The 22,935-nt window shown below is 44.7% G+C and overlaps 1 protein-coding gene across 5 annotated transcripts in view; it reads left to right on the forward strand.

The window, feature by feature from the left end:
• The window catches only part of EOGT (EGF domain specific O-linked N-acetylglucosamine transferase), a 36,475-nt gene extending 16,534 nt beyond the window's left edge, over positions 1–19,941 (forward strand). For all 5 annotated transcript variants that reach the window (XM_084766534.1, XM_084766536.1, XM_084766535.1 and 2 more), the window contains 9 exons: positions 2,597–2,700; positions 7,078–7,170; positions 7,544–7,615; positions 7,713–7,799; positions 9,603–9,671; positions 13,148–13,209; positions 15,891–16,010; positions 17,045–17,147; positions 17,753–19,941. In XM_084766534.1, coding sequence (XP_084622660.1) covers positions 2,597–2,700; positions 7,078–7,170; positions 7,544–7,615; positions 7,713–7,799; positions 9,603–9,671; positions 13,148–13,209; positions 15,891–16,010; positions 17,045–17,147; positions 17,753–17,899 — 857 coding nt within the window. In that variant the 3' untranslated portion in view covers positions 17,900–19,941. The remainder of the gene's footprint in view (positions 1–2,596; positions 2,701–7,077; positions 7,171–7,543; positions 7,616–7,712; positions 7,800–9,602; positions 9,672–13,147; positions 13,210–15,890; positions 16,011–17,044; positions 17,148–17,752) is intronic.
• The last annotated feature ends 2,994 nt before the right edge of the window (positions 19,942–22,935 follow it).

The raw sequence follows: 22,935 nt of genomic DNA on the forward strand, positions 1-22,935 counted from the left end.
TGCCCTGTCTGCATGTCAGAAGAGGGCATTAGATCATATTATAGATGGTTGTGAGCCACCATGTGGTTTCTGGAATTGAACTCAGGACCTCTAGAAGAGCAGATGGTGCTCTTAACCACTGAGCCATTCTTCAGCCCAGCCTTTCCTTACGGATTTCACCATCACCTGATTTTTTTTCCTTTGCTTCTTAACTCACCTTGTGACAAGGAACACTGTAACAGAACTTACCCGCCTTCCTCCTACAGCTTGAAGTCTGCACTTACTTCCTCATTTTAAATCCTCAGGACACAGATGTTACAGGACAGGTATAGTGTGCTGTCCAGCTCACCCAGGGAAAGGGGGTGCTCACTACTGCAAGCTTTTCCCGGTAATTGGAAGAGTCACTTTGCTAAGATTATTCTGAGTCACGAAGTTATTCCTTCCAGGGATGGCAAAGTGGCTCTGTGGGTAAAGTGTCACACCGAGTGTGACAGTCTGAGTTTGATCCTCAGAACACACATAGTGGAAGGAGAGAACCAACTCCGGCAAGTTGTCCTCTGACTCCACACACACTGTGGTGTACGTGCACACGCATACATAAGTGAGTAGGTGTAGTTTAAAGAGAGAAGTTATCCCTTGCAACTGTTCATCTAAGAAAACTATTTCAATAGGCTAGAACATCTACTGGCCTTATTTTTTAGTACTGTTTTATTTTCATTTGAAAATGTGCGTTTTATTTGTTATTCCATAAGAAGGCATCCCATTTGTACTTGTGCATTTTCTAGGCTGACTCCTGGGTCCCACATACATAAAATTCTTTTTCTTTCTTTCTTTCTTTCTTTCTTTCTTTCTTTCTTTCTTTCTTTCTTTCTTTTTTAGTTTTTTGAGACAGGGTTTCTCTGTAGTCCTGGCTGTCCTGGAGCTCTCTCTATGCACCGGGCTGGCCTCTAACTCAGAGAGCTACGTGCCTCTTCCTCTGCCTCCTGAGTGCTGCAATCAAAGCTGTGCGCCACCACTGCCTGGCCATTCTCTCTTTCTTACATAAATTTATTTACTGTGAGTGTACTCATGTCACAGCATGCCACTCAACTTGTTGGGTTCAGAGGACCACTTGCAGTAGTTGGCTCTCTGCTTGTTACCTGTGCCCCAGGGATTGAACTCAGGTCATTAGGCTGGGTGCTGGTGGTTGCTGTGTCTTTCTAATGCCTGGCATGGGAATTAAAAATAGTGATGGCTATGGCTGCTGTACACTGTCCTACTAAGCTCCTACCCGTCTTCATGAAGGCCTCACTGTGTGCCAGGCATGTGAGATGCCATCCTCTCTAACTTTATCCTAACAAAGCTCACGCTGCACTGCAACCATCCCCATCTCTGGTAACAAAGCTAACGCCCAGACACTTAACTTATCTAGGGGTGCTGCTCATGAGCCACCAAGCTAGACTTCAGCCCAATTCTTCCAACTCCAGTGTTTATGCTCTGTTAATTAGAACATGAAACACTTGCCTGTTTTATTTGTAATTTTTTGGTTGGTTGGTTTGGGTTGGTTTTTCAAGACAGAGTTTCTCTGTGTAGCCTTGGCTGTCCTGAACTCGCTTCATAGACCAGGCTGGCCTTGAACTCACATCCATCTTCCTCCCTGAGTGCTGGGATTAAAGGTATGCACCACCATGCCCAGCTACACTTGCCTCTTTTATTTATTTATTTATTTGTTTGTTTGTTTGTTTTTCGAGACAGGGTTTCTCTGTGTAGCCTTGGCTATCCTAGACTCACTTTGTAGACCAGGCTGGCCTTGAACTCACAGAGATCCACCTGCCTCTGCCTCCCGAGTGCTGAGATTAAAGGCGTGTGCCAACACCTCCTGGCCCCACTTGCCTCTTTTTTATAACAGTTGATCAGTATTTCCCCAAGAACCTTGTAATCAGGGACTAGAGAAATAGCTCAACCATTAAGGATACTGGCCATACCTCCAGAGGATCTGGGTTCGATTCCTCTTACCCACATGACAGCTCCTGATGGTCTGTCACTCCAGTTCCAGGAGATCCAGTGCCCTCTTCTGGCCTTCAAGGGTACCAGGCATGCATGTGGTGCATAGGTATACTTTCTGGCAAGACACCCAGACACAAAAAACTTTAAAAGTAGTGATTAAATAGGGCAAAAAGAGATAAGAATTGAAAGCTAGCACAGTGTTAGTAGTTGTGATGATTGCCAATTCTTCTGGGTACAAATGTAATTTGGTTGATTTAAAAAAACAAACCAGTAAGCAAAATGAATAATCAGAAGAAATGAGTCATCGTGGCTGGATAGCGCCCCCTGCTGCTCTAAGTAGACCTATGTGGCTTTTCCTTCCTGGGAACTTAATGCTGTCTTATGGGTTGATGTGTAGGAGAAAACAAATGCATTCTTGATTTCAAAATAGCCAATTTTAGAAGTGCAAAAGATTTTTTAGCTCAGTACTTCAAGTTGATGAGTACCTGTGGCTGGCCCACACTTAGGAGAAGCGTGTTTCCTCGCAAATTTAACTATGAACCCAACGAACGCATGTAGAGTGGAATACAAACAGGTGTTCAGTTGTGTGTCTTCTCTGGTGTCACATGCTCTCTCTTTCCCCCAACCCCAGGTGTTAACATGTACCACCACTTCTGCGATTTCCTGAATCTCTACATCACTCAGCATGTTAACAACTCTTTCAGCACAGATGTATACGTCGTGATGTGGGACACCGTAAGTAAGCACCCCCTCGACCCCTTTGCGCCAGCTCTCTCTTGCTCTTCCACTGTGTGCCTCTCACCTTGTGAGGCAGAACTTTCTAAGATGCATGTTTAAATATATGCCTAACCATACACACACTCACACATGTGTAGATGTGTTCAAGTGGATCCCCTGACATATACATAGGCACACTGGCTGGTACATATGGATGCAAATGTGTGATCCTTTGTTGTCATTGTCTTGCTTTGGTTTTGACTTCATTTAAGGTAGTGTCTCAGGTAGCCCAGGCTGACCTTGAATTGACTATGTAGCCGAGGATGACCCTCTGCTCCTCTTGCATCCATTCTAGATTATTCTGATAACAAGTATGGTACTGGGGATTGAACCTAGGACTTTGTGCATGCTAAGCAAACACTCTACCAACTGAGCCACATGCCATCCCATAGACAAGTGTGCTCCTATGTGCTTTGAACTTCAGAAGTAGAGGATTTCCTCCCTTTGGGCAGAGTCTCAGTGTCAGCCCAAGACTCTGGAGGCCTCTGTGACTCGAGGTGGTAGAGCTTTTGTTTACTTTGCCCTTTTGAATTTACTGTCCCCCGACCCCTTAGCTCTGGAGTTGGAACCCAGAGCCTCTTGCATGCTAAGCAAAAGCAAGCACCCCACCACAGAGCTACACCCCAGCCTCTATCCTTTGCTTAATAGTAGCTTCCAGCCACAGCAAGCTTCATGTTAAGAGGCCTGTGTTTTTAGCTCACTATTTAGGGTGAATCTTACACGTGTATCTCAATTAGAAGCAACGTTGTCTGGAAACAGCGGGCACCATCTACAGTTTTCAGAGAGCAGAGTGTACCAGCTAATTCATAAACAGTTGTATAGACAAGGAGAAAGCATTCGCAGACCCTTCATCATAGACAGTAGACTCACAGTGTAGTGCTGCAGACGGTTGTCACCATAGCTGCCTCTCGGAACTCTGGCATGATTTAAAGTCCTTGGAAAACTGGTTCTGCCTTCTTGGCATGCTCTTGCTTGCTTTATCTCTGGCTCTACATGCGCGTCCATTTCTGTCTTGAGTCCAGCTTTACTGTCACTTTTTGGCAGTGTTTCTGTGAGCAAAGGGGACAGTGTCCTTCTGTTTCCTTCTTTTTGCTTAAGTGGGTCACAGTTCCCAGCAAAACATCTCTCAGCAATTCTGCAAGGCTAACAACAACAACAACAACAACAACAACAACAACAACAGAAACCCTTACTATAATCACATCCTCACAGTGGGGAATTTGGATCAGGATTTTTTTTTTTTTTTTGTTTTTCGAGACAGGGTTTCTCTGTGTAGCCTTGGCTGTCCTGGACTCCCTTTGTAGACCAGGCTGGCCTTGAACTCACAGCGATCCACCTGCCTCTGCCTCCTGAGTGCTGGGATTAAGGGCGTGTGCCACCACGCCCGGCTTGGATCAGGATTTTTATTAGTGTACTTTACAGACAGAAAACAGGTGAGTGTTCTAAGGTGACACAGGGAGGGTTGAAGGATTCCAGCCCTGGGCTCAGAAGGCATTTCTTCTGACAAACTTGTGAGGCAGAAGGAGAGACTTAGCAAACACTTCTAGAAGCTTTTTCATGCCTGTTTGCATCTTCCCTAAGTGGACTGAGTTAAAGCGAGCTGGCTTCTATATGCCCTGCCTGTGCCGTGTGCCTGCTGAGGAAGAACAGGGTACAAGGTCACCAGAAAGATCCCTGCCAACCGAACACATGATGCTCAGGGAGTCTGACCATCATTCTGCTATGGATAGGTGGCATGTGTGTAGCTGAGCAGTGTGGTCGGCTACCCCAGTCTTAGCCCTGTCCTTTGCCTGTCCTCTAGCTACCCCCTTATAAACTTTTCCTCTTGATCAGAGATGTCCTTGTTAACTTCCCAGTCAAGCTCTTTATAATGAGCGGCTCTGTCCAGTCGCTCCAGAACCCAGTGCGTACAAGCCAGTCTGGAGATGGTACCATCCATAATTGAACTGTTGTTGGCAAAGCCTTAAGTCAGTGGTTGTCAACCTGCAGGTCGTAACCCCTTGGGGGTTGGAAGACCCTTTCACACGGGTAGCCTAAGAGCATCAGAAAACACAGACAGTTGTGCTGCGATTCATAACAGTAGCAACAAAAATAATTTTATGGTTGGTGGGCACCACGATATGAGGAATTGTATTAAAATTAGGAAGGTCAAGAGCTTAAGTTAATCAACAGTGACACTGTATCCGGACCTAGGCCTTTAGGATGTTACCTCACAGAGCTCAGTGCTGTTGGCTGTCACCTTGAGGTTCACAGGGCCTAGACAAAGCCATCAGCCTCCTAAATCATAGAAAGCCACCTCTTTCCTGGTGTTGATGATTTGCAACACCTTTGTTAATTACTTGTTAATTATAAAGATAATATCTGATTATGATGAGGTCGCACAATGCAGACGTGTGTGGAGTTCTTTTTCCTTTAAGTCTCTTCCCTCTCCGGTTGCCTTGTCCCCCAAGGGTGAAAGCAGTTAGCATATGTGTAAGTCCATTTGAGACTTTTTATCTGAATAAATGGTAATAAATCCTTTTACAAAGTTTTATCAATATGTGTATAAAGATCTCTATGCATATCATTTGTATAAAGATTTATTTATATCATTATATAAAATATGCTCTCAGATTACAAGGGCATCTTTCCATGTGATTTTTTGGAGTAGTGGCAGCATTTTTCCATTTGATGGAATTCCTGCATGTGTTCCTCTCAACACACCTCACATTTCATTTGTTTCTGGCTCTGAGCTATGTACTGGATGCTATCAACATCTTTTCTATGTGCAGTGTTCCCCCTATGTCTATAGGGGATTAATGCCAAGATCTACCCTAGACCCTCACATCTCTGGATGCTCAAGTTGTCTTTGTTAAGTGGTACAGGAGCACATGTGGCCATGCACACCCTGCTAGATGCTCTGAAATCACTGCTAGGTTACTCACATCCCTGGCACATGCAGACAGCCACTAACTATAGTGTGGAAGAAAAACGGTCTGTATACATTTAATAAAGGCACAATTACTTTTCTGAATATTTTCTATCAGCGTGAGCAAACACTCAGATCCAGAGGGTTGACCATGCCCTTCTCTTCACACCCTTACCTTCATTACTTCTGTGGGCAAAGTCCTACAAGTGGTGTTTATGTGTCTGTGGCTCTGGGGGTGTTCAAATCCACCTGCACAGGAGGATTTTTTTTTTGTCACTTTGTGGAATACCCAAGTATTCTTCAGTGTGAGGTGTGAGGATTCCCCTTCTTGCACTGATGGATAATTTGAATTTGGAGGCTGTAGAGATGAAGTTTCTAGAAGTGGCTATTGTCGAATAATTCACAAGTTCCCTGGGAAGGGTCCAGCCAGAATCACTCTATTTTGTTATTCAAATGTCCTTTGAGAGACACGTTATATTACCTAAAGTATCTTATCTCAAGAAATTGTCTAAAATTACTTCTTTTAATTGTTCTTTACTTATTATTGAGCAGCACCAGGACAGTTTCATTGTGATGATATTGAAAGTCTTTACTGGATTATTGCTGGAGAGACAATGAGGCAAAGCTTTTCTGTGTTCACCATACTTAGTAGTTCTCCATACCTTGGAAATGTCTACAGTAAGAGAAGCCTAAAACCTTGAAAATCTAAAAAAATAATGATGATAATTCTATACTCATACAGAGACCTAACATAATGGACAAGTAATTGCAGACTTTGGATATATGCCTGTGATGTGTGCTTCTTCTGTCTCTGGGCTGAATTCTTCAGTCCAAGTCACACCATTAAACATAGAATGAGCCTCTTCCATTACTTGCTAGAGCTCATAATTAACCTTACCCTTCCAAGGAGGAGCTGTGTTTGATAACGCACTAGGACGGCAGGTTCCCATTGAGAAGCCGCTGTCATGGAGTATATGAGGGAAGTCCAAGACCACAGAGCGGCCTTGACCCCAGCCCTGTGACTCCAAATTATTTGAATTCATATACAGTTTCCTCGTGTATAAAATAAGGATAAGGGCATCAGCTAGCTCATTGGAGTTGCAGGGTTGTTTGATGAAGTCATCATCTATAGTACTTAGAACAAAGCCTGGAATAGTATTAGTATTACATGTTGTATAATGTGATATTACTAGTGACATTATTAATGCTAATACGGTATTGCCACATTATTCATTACTCAACAGAGGAGAATACTCATTTACTGTTTAAGCTTTCAAGCCATTTTCTTTCTTTGAGATTTCTTTCCAAGTGCAATCTTACCCTGATGGACTGGGCTCAGTGAGCACATTATTGCATGTACAAATGGTGTCATATGTATGTGTCGTCTTAAGCATCTCCTTGTGACACTAACTTGTTTCCACCTTCAGAGCTCTTATGGATATGGTGACCTGTTCTCTGATACCTGGAAAGCATTTACTGATTATGATGTCATACATTTGAAAACCTATGATTCCAAAAAGGTACCGGAAACCTACTGAAATGTCTTTAAATTACTGTCAGTGACTAACTCATACAGTAAATATTTAATTTGAGTTTCTCTTGGATGTTACCATTGATTTCTGACTTCTTAGTGTTGTTTTGTTTTGCTTTTGGTAGCTAGAATTCTTGTAAATAAACCTTATTTCTATAAACTTGGCAAAAATATGAATTTTATTCTTTTTGAAATAGTTTGCTAGTAAGACTATTTTAGTACAAGATGGAGAGGAGCTGGAATTTACTTTCTAAAATAAGGACTGCTGTTTTGGCATAAAGGATGCACATTTTACTGTGTTATCTATGCTGTGAAGGGTGCATCCCTTACTGTGCTGTCTTCTAAGCTGTCTTCCTTCTTAGGTGTGCTTTAAAGAAGCTGTGTTTTCCTTGCTGCCCCGCATGCGGTATGGACTGTTCTATAACACGCCTCTGGTAAGCATCTAAGACAACATTTCTGTTTCTTGAGGTCATCTGAAATCCCTGGTACCGATGTACTCGCTGTAACGTGAACTGGTATTTTCGTTTTTAGATCTCTGGCTGTCAGAATACCGGGTTATTCAGGGCCTTCTCCCAGCATGTGCTGCATAGGCTGAACATCACTCAAGAGGGACCCAAGGTAATGGCTGTGCTATGAGTTCTGAGGTAGGCTTGATTAGTCCGCTCTCATCAATGCCCTTAGTAGAAAAACACATAAGCAGGAGGCAGCGTTTGCTACGATAATGCTGACAGATCTAGAGTCCTTGGAATTCAGGAGTCAGTAGCCACTGAAGATAAGCTAATGAGTACTGGAAGAATAGGCTTTATTCTCCTTGTCCTTTGTCTATTTCTTTGCCCACATCTCCCTACCCTCTCCCATATAATCCCTGCTAAAAACAATCTACCGTACCAACCAGCAACCAAGTATTAGTGTAATGAACAGGTTTTGTCCTCCATGGATAAAGTCTATGTATTCAGCATATAGTAACTGTGCAAATGTTAGGGTGCAGTGTTATATTTTGCCACATGATACAGTGTAATTATTAACGCACTTGTGTTACCTCAGGTGTCAATCATGTCTTTGTTGTGGGAACATTTCAAATCTTTCCTCCTAGCTTTTTGGAAATAGACAGTACGTTATCGTCAAGCCTGCTAAGGCTACGGTGATATTGACAGCAGACCTCGATCCTCCTGTATCTGTAATGTGTATCTAGTAACCACCCCGTTCATTTCCTTCCAGCCATCCTTCCCAGTGTCCACTATGTACTAGTCCTGTGGGTCTCAGCCTGTGGGGTGTGACCCCTTTGGGGGCTAAACAACTCTCTCATGGAAGTTGTTTAAGATCGTTGGAAAACACAGATATTTACATTATGACTCATAACAGTAGCAAAATTACAATTATGAAGTAACAGTGAAACTAATTTTGTGATTGGGGGTCACCACAACGTGAGGGACTGTGTTAAGGGGTCACAGCGTTAGGAAGGCTGGGAACTACTGCTGTAGTCTATTCTCTACTTTTCTGGCAATTCTCCAGTATTCTGTTGTTTACATCCATGAGATCAGCTCCATTAGCTTCTGTCTCTGAGGGAGAATGTGCAGTGTGTGTGTTTCTGTGCTGTGGGACCATGAGGGTTCAGGGTAGTGTAGGAAGGGTTGAGGGAGCTTCAAACACAAGGACTGCAGCAGCTGGCTACCTCCGCCCTCCCGACCTGGCACCATAAAGCTAGCTCCTCCACCGTCAACCCTTGTAAGAATTGATTACCCTGACAGTTATCAGGCTTCATGCCTTATTTGACTTTCATGCCCTCTCTGCCATGCCCCTCGTGTGTGTGCATGTGTGTGTATGTGTGCACGTGCATGTATGTTCATGCGTGCATGTGTCCGTGCTTGTGTGCATGTGTATGTGTGTGTATGTGTGTGTGTGTGTGTGTCCCTGCCCTAATGCAGATGACGCATACTCAGGGCAACACCCCAGCCCTGGCCACTGGTACAGGGCCATACAAACCTTGCCCCAGACACCCTGCCCATCTCCCCAGGGGCATAATTACTCCACACCAGTAAACTGAACCAGTTCTCTGAAGCTATTCCCAGATGAGTTCATTGCCCGCTCACCTGCCTGCACTCACCAGCACCTGGCTAAGCTTCCCTCTCTCCAGTCCAGTTAGGTGGGCAAGAGCCAGGCTCCCTCAGGGGGAAACAGACACCGGCTGGCACTGTGCCTGACTTACGTTAACATAATGCCTTCCATTTCCCTCCAAGCGGCAGTAAATGACATGTTTTGTCCTTTTGTATAGTAGAGTAATATTCCATTGGTAAATCTATATTTTCTTGTAACATAGGTATGTTTTTATTTCCTGAAATAATGACTAATATTCACCATTATGTAAGTACATCCTTAGTGAGTTTCACTTCTCTGGGTTCCTTTTTTTTTTTTTAACCACAGGATGGGAAAGTTCGTGTTACCATTCTTACGCGCAGCACAGAATACCGAAAAATACTGAACCAAAATGAGGTTAGTGTTTTGGTACAAACTTTTCATATTATCATAATGACTCTCCCTTCCATGGCCAGTGTGCTGTGTTTTTTTTTTTTCAAATTGCATTAGAAGTCTTTATTTGAAACTATTGGTTTCCTAGAGATACATAATGGTCTGTGCCTGCTGCAGCTACCGGCTTTTAGCGTCTCCATTCTCCCACCCCATCCAGATCTGCTCTGTTGTAAATGTTCAACTGCACCAGCTCTAGGCAGAATACGGGCAAAACCAAAACCAAACAAAAGTGAGTCTTGTCTGGACTGCAACAGGAGGCTGCAAATTCTCCCTCCAGGCAAACGGGTAACAACACGCAAGCATGCCTTCTGAGAGACAATTGGTGTTATTTGTATTGCTGTAGCACCCAGCAACACATACAATTGAAAGAGCTTCCATCCACTTGAATGGCTGCATGTCTGAGAAGCTGCTCCTGGACATCCACTTCATTTCTTATGTACTCAGCAGCATAAGGTTATACGTTGCATCCAGCCTCATACTTAGGCAGATAGATAATCAAGGGAGCCTGGACCTGGGACTGTTCTTCACTGTTGTCCTCTGTCACAACAGAGAAATGCAAGAAGAGCTTGAGTGTACCCCCTTGAGCCAAGGCCATCGGAACGGGGCAGGTCAGGGGACAGCATCAAGCCAGTGGGAAGGAGTTCAGGGAAAGGTCCAGTGCTAGCTCCTGCTACGGTGCAGGCCCGAGACTTTGAGAACCTATGGGCAGATTCTGCACAGATACTGTTCCTTTGAGGTGAGATCAGTGAGTCAGCTCCCAGTGGCAAGGCCAAGAGAACCTAGCATTCAGCTCTTCCTTCAAGACAGAATATGGGCCGGGCGGTGGTGGCGCACGCCTTTATTCCCAGCACTTGGGAAGCATAGGCAGGTGGGTCGCTATGAGTTTGAGGCCAGCCTGGTCTACAAAGTGAGTCCAAGACAGTCAAGGCTACACAGAGAAACCCTGTCTCAAAAAAAAAAAAAAAGTCAGAATATGGGTCCCAAAAGGTATGTGTGACAGGGACAACAGGACTTGACTGCACTTTGTTAGTGAACAGAGAATAATACTCGGGTGTGTGTACAGCCCAGGCTTACCTTGAGTTCACTATGTAGGCCTGGCTGGTCATGAACTCACAGTCCTGCTGCCTCATGAGCGCTAGGAATACAGCCCAGCTCCCCGGTGGTCTGGCTGAAAGACGGTTACTGCAAACGTGCCCTGAGGCAAGGTTTGTGGAGATAATGATGTGCGGTTGGAAATTAGAAAAGGGCACACTCCAGGACTCTCGGACACATGAGATTCCTTTGATGTGAATCCACCTCATTAAATGACGAAGAGTCATGCTGCCTAATTAGTTCTCTCCTGGGGGCAAAGGTGGCTGTTTGTAGAGGGAAACTTCCGTCTTGTGACTGCACGTATGTCGTGTAGTTGTTCATACATGTGGACAAAATGGATTGCATTCAACAATTCGATTAGGATACACTGCTTAAGAAGAGAGATTGCATGGCCGTGGCCGGAAGATTTGGTTCCCTCTCCCGCTCCCTCCCTCCCTCCCTCCCTCCCTCCCTCCCTCCCTCCCTCCCCGCCTCCCTCCCTCCCACTCTCCCTCTCTCCCTGTCTTCCTGTGCCAGGGATTGAAACAAGCCTACCACTGCTAATACCTCCCGCCCAGATCAATGCTTTCCGTAACCATTGATGATGCTCTTGTTTTGTAGCACTGCCTAGTAGAGATGGAAACCATTTCAGTGTCAGGCTACAGAGATGCAAAGGACTTGCAAAATCATGGTGCAGCTTTGACACTGTGTTACTTGTGCTCTGTTACCTTCTGTCTGCCAGAATAAGAGCCAAAAATGATTTTAGAAATTACACAGAAATAGAATTTTTTTTCTGCCATCCTTTTTCAAAGGATGGGGCCCAATGTCCTAGTGATTTGTTTGAATGAGACAATGGATGGACAGAGCCATCTCAGCACAGTGTCTGGAGCATCCTCAAAGCACCCACTTGCTCTGAAATGATCAGGAAATAGGGTGATGAATTAAAGAGATAGGGTTAGCATTAGAATTCAAACAAGGTCTAAAATAATAAGCATGAACGATATGCAATACATACAAATTTTTATCTGCAAAAAAAAAAAAAAAAAAAAGAAACTGTAGGAGTTGGGAAGATAGCTCAGTGGGTAAAGTGCTTGCTCTACGAGCAAGAGGACCTGAATTTGATCCTCAGAACCCACATACCAGACCCAGGCATAGGGGCTGGAGAGTGGCTCAGTGGGTAAGAGGGCTTGCTACGAAAGCAAGAGGACCTGAGTTCAAACCCCCAGCGGTGACATAAAAGGCAGGCATGGATGGCTGCATGTGCTTATAACTCCAATATTGGGGAACAGCGACGTTCAGATCCCAGGAGTTCACTTGACAGCCAGCCTAGCCAAAATGGCAAGCTTTGGGTTCAGTGAGAGAGCCTGTCTCAGAATATTACAGAGGAGAAGGGACTAGGAAAAATGGCTCAGTCTACAAAGTACCTGCAGGGCAGGCATGAGGACCTGAGTGTGGCTCCCCGGAGCCCACATACAAAAGTCAAGTATGGTAACATTCTCCACATGGAGACTGGGAGGTGTGGTGGGCAGCGGAGGCAGGTGGATCCCAAAGCTCACTGACCCACCAGTCTAGTAAAACTGGTGGGCTTCTGGTTCAGGGAGAGAATCTGTCCCAGAGAATAGAGGTGAAGAACCACGAAGGAAAGATACCTGGTATTGACCTTGGGCCTCCAAACATGTGCACACTTTCAGGTACATGTTCGCACAGCCACAGTGACATGTACAACACACACACACACACACACACATACATACACACACACACACACACACACACACACACACACACACCACAAATTAAATACAAGGAAGTGAAAAGTCATAGAGAAATACACCTGAAGTCCTCTCGCTTCTGTGTGCACCAACACAGGTGAGTGTACTCTGACACATGGGAAATTTCTTCAAGAAATTCCATTTTTTTTCTGTTTGTAAAGAGGCATTAAGAGGTCTGCTTCCCCTGGGGGTGGCCCGGTTGTAGCCACCATCTACCTGAGAAGATAGGAGCCATACAAGACTCCCATGGTGAGCTTGATCAGAAGGTCACAGCTTACCAATATGCTCCAAAAAGCCTCTACCAAGAGAGGTGGTAATGGGAAACCAGGCCAAGCCCTGGACCTGTAGCCAGAAGACGAAAGTTCGGGTCCAAGTTCAGCCTCTTACTTGTTATATGTGTTTAGGCAGGCCATTTGCCCTTTTGAGTCTTGCTTCCCTGATTTATAGAGAAATGTCAGCAACACACACACACACACACACACACACACACACACACACACAACAAATTTTAATTTAAAAAACAAACTTTAGGATTCATAAAGAGAAGCAGAAAGGAAGGAAGAATAATTTTATGTGTTCTTTTTTTTTTTTTTTCAGTTGGTAAACGCACTGAAAACAGTGTCCACATTTGAAGTCCGGGTGGTTGATTACAAGTACAGGTAAGCCAGGGGCTGGGTGGCGGTGGCCTCATGTCTAGACTGAGCTGCTCACTGGTGGCCATATAGCATTTTTGCAATGGATATGCTTGGCCCTTGTAGACTAAGAGGTGATACTCAGACACTGTCATTAAACAAAATGGGGGCGGCAAGGGCCTCAGGTTCTGGGGGCTGTTGAGCTTTCTGAGGCATAATTTTATTTTATTTTTGAGAAATAATAAATCCATATTTTTTTGAAATTTCTGAATTTTTAAAAGTGATCAGCTGATAATAAATTTTAACATGAACACACATATATACATACATATATCCACATACGCAAATGTATACATGTACACACTTATACATACACACACATACACACACACACACACACACACACACACACACACACACACATATATATATATATATATGGCCTAATTTATCTTGTTAGATAATGAGTTTCAACTTCAAAGGCATGAATTAAAAAATAAAACAAAACCCAACAACCTATAAAAATTCATACTTATTTTTAAATGCTGGCTCAACCAAAAGCCTTAGAAAGAGAACGTGCCTCTCACTGCTGTCTAGGTGGTTCCTGTTGGCTTGAGAATAGTCACATTGTAATGGCAGTATATGCTCTGTGTAGAAGAGAAATATAAGAGTATAAGAAAAATCAAAACGGGCTGGAGATATGGTCAGTAGTTAAGAGCACTTGCTGCTTTTGCAGAGAAGCCAGGCTTGGTTCCCAGCACCCACATGGTAGTAAGCCAGATGTTTGCTTCGGTTCCAAAGGCTCCAGTGGCCTTTTCTGACCTCTAGGGGGCACCAAACACACACACACGGTGCACATACATGCAGGCCAAACACGCAGGTAAAATAGAATCAATAAGTCTAATTTTAAAAATTCACAAAGAAAGCTCAAAAGAAAAGACACGAAGGAAAAATAAAGTTTTCCTTCTATCCCTCACCTACCCATGATCACAATCTAAATGTATGACTGTTGATAGGGTTTGTTCTATATTAAACACACACACACACACACACACACACACACACACATGCCTCTTGTGTTGAGGATCTTGGAGTGGAAATAAGTGAAGCTGTCAGACAGTCACTGCATGTTAAGGCCTGGCTTTCTCTCACCTTACACATGCAGCCATGCTCTGAGGAGGCAAAGCTCCTCTGTTTTACATAGTACACTGTGCTGTGGTGAGCTTTCCCATTGGCACAGGCGGACATGTGTGGCCAAGATGGAGGCCTGGCGTCAACCTGAAGGAGCCAGAGAGGCACCTCTGATGATGGGCCACTGCCTGCTTTCAAGGCTGTCTGAGCATTCTTCTGGCGAAGCCCGGACAATGGATCTACACCTTGTCAGCCTAAGGTGGTCATAAATAACTGATTAGCAATGGCATCTGTGATTGCCAGTCCACAGGTGCCTCCCCAGCTGGCATGTGGCGGTGCATGTCTTTAATCCTAGCATTCCGGAGGCAGAGGCAGGCAGATCTCTGTGAGTTCAAGGCCAGCCTGGCCTACAAAGCCACTCCAGGACAGCCAAGGCTAACACAGAGAGAACCTGTCTCAAAGAGAAAAAAAGAAAAAAGTAGTCATCACACCATCCTTGCCTTGGCACCAGTTCACATTCCTGGACAAACAGACATGTTTCCCTGTTATGAGACACACAGAAAGATCCTCTTCCTTTTTCTGAGTTGAGATTAAAGGAGTGTGCTGCAACTGGCCAGCTTGTAAGTGACCTTTTATGAGCCATTGACATATGCCTGCCTCTCCCAATTTTGTAATGCGCTCTGTAGAATGAAGCACACACACACAGACTGATGGCTGCTGGTGTCTCCTTTGCTGTTGCCTTTCTTAGTTTCATCTCCAGACACTAGCTCCTCCCCACCCACACACGTGGTTTTCCATCCTCCCACTTCACTGGTACCTTGGCTTTAAAGAGCTGTGGAATCTTAGTCTCCTGCGAAGGCTGACAGTGGCTTGTGGCATCTGAGATCATCCTGGGGTGTGACCTCGAGTTCTCACGTCACATAATTTATCCTATTTTTAAAAGTTGTTATTTTATTTTATGTCTATGGGTATTTTGCCTGCTTGTATGCCTGCATACCGCATGTATGCTATGACTGAGAGGGCCCCGGAGGGACTTTTGAGTCCTCCAGCCCTGAAGTTATGGATGGTTGTAGACTGCTGTGTGGTTGTAGAGAATTGAACCTAAAATCTCTGGAAGAGCAGCCAGTGGCTCTGAACTACTGGGCCATCTCTCCAGCACCTTGTTTTTAAAAGCTCTTTTATTACTTAAGGGAAGTGGTTTTCAGCTTGGGATACCCTAATATCTCTTTAGCACTTGCTCATTTTTCTTTTCCAGGAATTGAGGAGAGTGGGCTTCCTGCTAGGATCTTAGCTTGATAGTATTATGTGCCTTTTATCTGGATTATATCTAATTTCATAATTATGTTGATATCATGTGTCATGGTTTTATTACTAATGTTCCCTTGAAAAACAAATAAAAGTTTGTATTTAGAGAACAAGGTAAGTTATCGAAGAATGAATGAAGTTATTAAGGTGCACATGAACTTGTCATAACAGCACAGATGTGGTATGTGACACGCGTGTCTAAATACTGTCACTGTGATCATAAACTAACTCGCCCTTTCTTTCACCTTTCTTGTATCGTCCCGGCATTGCAGGGAACTCGGGTTTTTAGATCAGCTGAGGATCACGCACAACACGGACATATTTATCGGCATGCACGGAGCTGGCCTGACCCATTTACTGTTCCTTCCAGACTGGGCTGCTGTGTTCGAGCTGTGAGTACGGGTGGCAGCGTTTCACAGAGAGCTTATGCGCCAGGTTCTGAGCTAAGCTAAGTTTCAATCTGGGCATTCGACGGCCCTCATACACTGCCATCAAACTGCATGATGTGGTGTCTGGAAAGAAGAGCAGCCTGGAGCCAACAGGTCTGCTGATGCTCTCAATGTGTGGAGCCTCCCTCCCATCCTCGTAGCCTCAGTGCCATTTGCAGGATGTGATCCTGTGGTTTCCCTACTCAGAGTTCTTTACTCTCAACTGGGAGCGCCTCCCTCCCTGCGATCGGTGTGATTTCTGTGCTGAAAGAGAGCAAGGTGGGGAGGGCAGGCAGAGCGGAGGCACTATCTCCAAGATTGCTTACCCAGCCTGGATGGGGCAGAGACAGGGAGAAGGCTGAATCCATAAAGAGAAGGAACGAATGGTTGTTACAAACTTCCAATGCTCCACACAACACTCTCAAGCTGTCAGTGAGGTAGAAGGTAATTGTGAACCCTGTCTTAATTCATTTGTCCTAGAGGAAGAGAGGGGAGGATGGAAGACAGAAGAAAGGGAGGGGGGAGAATGTAGGTGAGATACTGGAGCCCATCAGACCTGAGGTGGGATTTTTGTCACCTTCATTAGCCAGCTGCTTAACCTTGAATGTGTTACCTCCCTAACTCCATTTTCCATATATGTAAAGATACTGTCTTACAGGGTAAACTCCAATTCATAGGCAGTAGGGCATAGGGCAGTGACAACTTCTTGATCTTCCTCTATTCTTTAGAAATTAAGGCAAGATTCTGACAGTATTACTTTAAAATTGTCTTTGCAGTGCTCTCTCGCCTGGGTCCTTTTGCATGCTAGGTCAGCACTACCACAGACCTACATCCCATAGCCCTGAGAACAGTTTGTAAAATTATATCTCTCTTCTTTGCTATTTACAAAATCTTTAGTAAGACCATATTTGGGAGGTGGATTTTCCCCCCCTAGAATGTTACACACTGGGCAACCCTCTGGACAAAAGCCTCATGTCGTGACACTCTTGTATCCTCAGGTACAACTGTGAAGATCAGCGCTGTTACTTAGACCTGGCCAGGCTCAGAGGCATCTACTACATTACCTGGCAGAAGGCCAGCAAAGTGTTTCCTCAAGATAAGGTAACATGCCAGGTGGATTGCTGTGAGTTCGAGGCCAGCCTGGTCTACAAAGCAAGTCCAGGACAGCCAAGGCTACACAGAGAAATCCTGTCTCAAAAAACAAACAAACAAACAAACAAACAAACAGACAGACAAATTATAAGGTAATATTCAGTCAAATGGTTTGGTGTCCAGCTATTAAAATACAAGCCATTGTTGAACCTCAAAGACGCACTTTTCTTCTCTCAAATACTGAAGTGTAGTTTATGTTTGCAAATTGGAGAAAGCTTCAACCTTGTTAAAGCAGCTTACATCAGATTATGTATAGAAGCCATCAGCAAACTGTAGCTCTGATGATACAAATCTGGCCCGCCAATTGTTTTTGTAAATAAAGTTTTATTGGGAACAGCCACAGTTGTCTACATATTGTCTGCGTTTGCTTGTGCGTTTCCTTGGCAGATTATCTGTGGCTGAGAACAGATGGTAGATAGAGCTGAAACTATGCCAGCCTCCGTTGTACAGTATAAGTTAAAATAGTTGTCTTAGCCAAAGTAAAATGATTTCCTGTCTGTAGAAAAGATACACCCTCCGTGACTTTGGGATTTTGCTCTGGTTTATTTCTTCAGGGGCACCATCCGACGCTGGGGGAACACCCGAAGTTTACCAACTACTCTTTCGATGTGGAAGAATTCATGCACCTTGTCCTTCAGGCTGCAGAGCATGTACTGCAACACCCACAGTGGCCACTTAAGAAGAGACATGATGAACTGTAGAAATGTTGTTTACAAGAGGGTGTTGAGCACTTTCACATCCGGACTCACAACCAGAGGAGCAAAACAACCCGTCATACCCTACTACTGTAAGAAGAAACACGACTTTTTACTTTTGAATATAGCTCAGGCTGGCCTTGAACTCGTGGTCCTCTAGCCTCAGCCTCCTGAGTGCTCAGATGACAGGTATGCACCACCACGCCTGGCAACAGAATTACACTTTCTATATGAAAACACACTTTGAGGATATTTTGTCTTTAAGTATTTTCCGTGTTTATTGTGCCATTGCTATTTATCAATAGTAATAGTTTTTGGGTTTTGTTTTGTTTTGTTTTTTGTCTTTTGCACTGAAAAAAGTTACTTTTATAGTTCAAAGTTGGGCAGGTGCCCATTGGTGCAGTAGCGCTTTCCTGTTGAGATACCAAAGTTTTCAGCTTCGATGGCTTTAGAATTCATAGGTGCATTTGTTAACTATAATGTGACGGCAATTCCAGAATGTCCAACCTTGTTGGATAAACTCAGAGCTGGTTTGGTATTTGCCATTGTCTGTTCATAGCTCCAGTTGTAGGGCTTGGGGATAAGGCTCAGTTTAGCATGCTGGCGCGCACACACACACACACACACACACACAAAACACATACCACACACACGGATAACTCTGTGGTTCTCAGGATCAAGCTCCAGGAGTGTGTTACAGACCAGGGTTTTGTCAGCTCCATGTTATGTGCATCAAGAACCTGAAAAAAACATGGCCGCTGTATTAGTCTGTGTTCACATGTGTCATTTCACCCATGTTCTCCCCAAATGTAATGGCCACGTCAATGAGAACCCGTTGGAGCATTCTGAAGTACTGCCTGCACGGACTCCTCAGCCACGGAGAGCATTCATGTTGACTTGGCATGAAGTCGTAGTTTCTGTCAGGCAAGCATTTTTGAGCACACGCAGCGGTGTGCATCCACGTCTGGCTGGAGGAAGGCAACTCCAGTCTTTGTAAAAACTGCGGAGTAGCCACATGAAGAGACACTTTCCCTAGTTTAAAAAAAAAAAAAAAAAGTAAGGCTGTGAAAAGCACAGTAGAGCTGTGAATCACCCAATCAAAACAAAAAGCTCCGGGGAAAGTGGCACTGATTAAAGGGGTGCTGGAGCAGCGGGCTTCTCCTTAAATGGCTTTTCTTCTCACTGTGGAGCATCCAGTTCAGCAGTCAGCAACTGTGGGTTTGTTTTACTGTACAGTGTCTCGTGTTTGTACAGTAGAACAGTGCTGTATTGTTTGTGTCGTATTAACATTTGGGGCATCTCATTTAGGAGCTACTTTTAATTTTTACAGTGGGCTTAGCAAATCGCAGCCAAGGATTTTATTTTTTTTTAAGTTTTAGAGAAGTGACCGACAAAACAAAACAATGGTCACTGCTCCTCTTCGGAAGTTTGCTGCCTTTTGCTTTCAGGGCTTTTTAAAAGACTTATAGACTTTATTTATTAAAATATCTTTAAAGGAAGTAGTGACCTGCCATAGGTGAGACTTCTGTTTGATGGTTAAAACTGTTTGGAAAGAATTGTGACGTTAGGAACTGTTAAATGGCAGGGTGCGGCCTTTCTTTGTGCAGAATACTAAGTAAGCAGGGAACAGAGAGGTGTTCCACAGGAAAGGAAGGACCACGGTGCCCGGTCCTCGAGGGGACACATCTGAAGACTGCTTCTGGAAAACGGATTGAGTTTTCATCCTCTTACCTCATTTCAAGCAGCACGAGGACCTACGTTTCCACTAACTGCCAAGGATTCCAGCAACTGAGAACAATTTCATACTAAGACTATATTTGAATATTTTGCATTTAGAGAGAATATACCTTACGTAAAGAGGAAAGTCCTTTAAAATTTTAATTAATGGTATTATCTTTCATCAGACTTTTTGTGGGAGTAGATCTTCAAATTGTTGTAAAAATTAAAATGTAGAACTGGCCTTTTTTTTTATTAAGTCTGTAAGGACATGTATTTCACTGTACATTTTGGGCATGACTTTGGAATAAAAGTTTCTATATTTCATTTAAATATCCAAGCATCTTCAGGGTTTTCTGTGTCTGAATGTCACAAGGTTGCTTTAAAAAAAAGTCTGGTAGCTTGCACGTGATTAAAATAATAATTAGCTCACTGATGAAGGATTCTGCGTAATCAAAAATTATACTTTACATTTAGTTAGCAGTTGTTTTATCTGATGCTTCCACAAATGTAGTCCTGCATAAACTTTACCAAAATGACAGGAGGATAAATGGCATCTGCTTTCAAGTCAGGGCCTGGAGAGGTGGCACAGGCTGTTCTTCCAGAGGACCCAGGTTCAATTCCCGGCACCCACATAGCAGCTCACAACTGTCTGTAACTCCAGGGGACCCAACACCCTTACACAGGCATGCCTGTAAGCAAAACACTAGTGCACATAAAACAAAACTAAACCATTAGCTGGGTGGTGGTGGTGCACTCCTTTAATCCCAGTACTCAGGAGGCAGAGGCAGGCTGATCTCTGTGAGTTTGAGGCCAGCCTGGTCTACAGAACAAGCTTAGGACAGCCAAGGCTGCACAGGGAAACACTGTATTGAAAACAAAACAAAAGAAAAGAAACACTTTAGATGCTATTAAGTGATGTCCCTGAAGGTTCCAGGCCTTGTCATTCCATACCTGGGTTTCTACTGCTTCCTCCAGTAGCTCACTCAGTCAACACGGAGCCAGCCACTACTATGTACCAGTTACTCTGGTTTTTTTCCTTGAAGATTTATTTATTTTACATATGAGTGCTCTATCTGCATGTACACCTACATGCCAGAAGTGGGTATCAGAACCCAGTATACATGGTTGCTCACCAGCAGGGAATTGAACCCAGGACCTCTTGGAAGAGCAGCCAGTGCTCTTAACCACCGAGCCGTCTCTCCAGCCCTGTACCACTTAATCCTACAGTCTCCGGGAAGACAGCTTAGGTAGAGAAGATGGGCATTTCTATACGGATGTAGAAAAAACACAGTGTTCCAGGCCCTGCTACTGTTGTGGAGAAAGCCGAAGTGAGAACGGGGTGTGGAGACTGGACTTAAGTGGAGACGTGCATGTTTTAAGTATAGGGTTCTCACTGAGGGGGTGACAGGGCGTGTAGAAGACAAGAGGGAGGTGAGGGATGGAGGCTGGCAGATGATCTGACAGTGTCCCGAGGCAGAAGCCTGTGTGTTGAGTTTGAGGAACAGCCAGGGTAGCTGGTGTGCTACAGCAGACTCAGAAGTTATTTAAAGGATAAGGCCACGCATAGGGCAAGGCTCTTTCTTGCCTTCTCGTTCTGATGAGGCATAGATCACCGAAAGGACCCACACAAAGCACAGGGTAACTTGCTCGTATACTGAGAGCAGGTAGCAGATATCTGAGGCTGCGCACTCTGGGTAACAGGCTCTGGGATGACGAGTTGCAAGCTGATGGTTTATTGTGGGAGGATTCTCCTGCTCAGCACAGGTGAGGAAGCTTGGAGCCCACAAAAGACCAGCGTCTGCGCAGGCGCAGGGGAAGACGGCCACCTGGAGTTAAGTAGAAGAAGGTCTTTAAGGGGCACTGTGGGGCATAAGAGCTTCCGGAGAAGTCCCAACGGAGACAGGAGGTGCCACCATCCACATTGGGGCCATAGAGGTGGAGACTAGGGGAACCTTGACCGGGGCAATTCCCTCCAGATGGGGCAGTTATCAGGAGAACATGCTGCTGCGATTCAGCCTTCCCCGCAAGCTTGAGGCCGAGAGCCTGCGGGCGGAGAGAAGGTAAGGCACATGGCGCAGCTTCCGGCTGCCTCGGAGGCCACTGTGTGGGTTGGCTCCATTTTCCTACCAGCTTCCTGACAACTGGAAGTTTGATTTTAGAGTTTGCATTTCGTGCGGATTTCATTTTCATTACATGCAGATTTCATTTGTTAAAAGAAAAACCGTGTGCAGATAGCCCCATGAGCTTCAAACTGCGGATTGCTAACGTAAGGGACGTTCTAATTCTAGAGGCGGAACTATTACTTCGTGGTGTGGATGTGTGTGTGTTGGGGGGCATACTTAGGCTCTGTTGAGTATTATTGGTTCATTCCTCATTCCTACAATCTTTCTAAAACCAAAAAGATCCTTCTTCCATACGTTTAAACAGAGAGTAGAGAGGGTAAGAAATGTACCCAAAGCCACTTGGCCAGCGACAGAGAGCTGGACGCAGGCGTTTCATTGCGAAGGGATTTAACTAGGGATGCTTGCTTGTAATGTAGGTAAGGAAGAAGGGAGGGGAGCATTAGTGGGGTACACAGAGCACCCAGGGGGTTGAGGGGGGGAGTCCTAAGGTTTTGTACAACCACCAAGTCATTTTCTTTGAAGTATAGACAATACAGAGAAAATAGAAAAATAGCTCAGGTGTGGCTGCCACACTTTTCTCATGCCTTTGTCAAAATGCCCTACAAAGGCATCTGAAGGAAGGAAAGAAGCAAAGATTTATTTTGGCCCAGAGTTCCAGGACACAGTCCAGAGTGGCTGGGAGTCGCGGCAGCAGGCATCTGCAGCAGCTGTTACTTGGTGTCACCAGGCAGGAAGCAGACACTGGTGAGGACTGGTGCTCTGCCTGCTTCCTTTCTTCTACTCAGTTCAGGACCCCAGTGCGCGGAATGGTGCTGTGCAGCTTCAGGCTTGGTCTTCATAGCTCAGCTAAGCCTCCCTAGAAACACCAGCACAGCCACAGCCACAGCCACAGGTGTGTTCCCGTGATTATTCCAAATCCAGGCGTGGTAATGAGTGAACCATCGCAGTTGTCCCGGAGGGGAACCAGTCATTTAAAAATGACATCTCAGGGTCTAGGGATGGTCCTCAGTTGGTAAAGGGTTCATCTCAAGTGTGGTGATACACACCTACAACTCCAGCATTCACAAATTGTAGGAAGAGGCTCAGTTTACAGTCAGCTTCAGCTACTGAAGTTTGAGCCCAATCTAAGCTACCTGAGACTCTGTTTGAAAAGCTACCACTAGCCACAAAGCATGCCGACCTCCCTCAAGCAGGAGATGG

This window comes from Acomys minous, assembly GCF_964271855.1.
Source record: "Acomys minous genome assembly, chromosome: 17".
Classification (NCBI taxonomy): Eukaryota; Metazoa; Chordata; class Mammalia; order Rodentia; family Muridae; genus Acomys; species Acomys minous.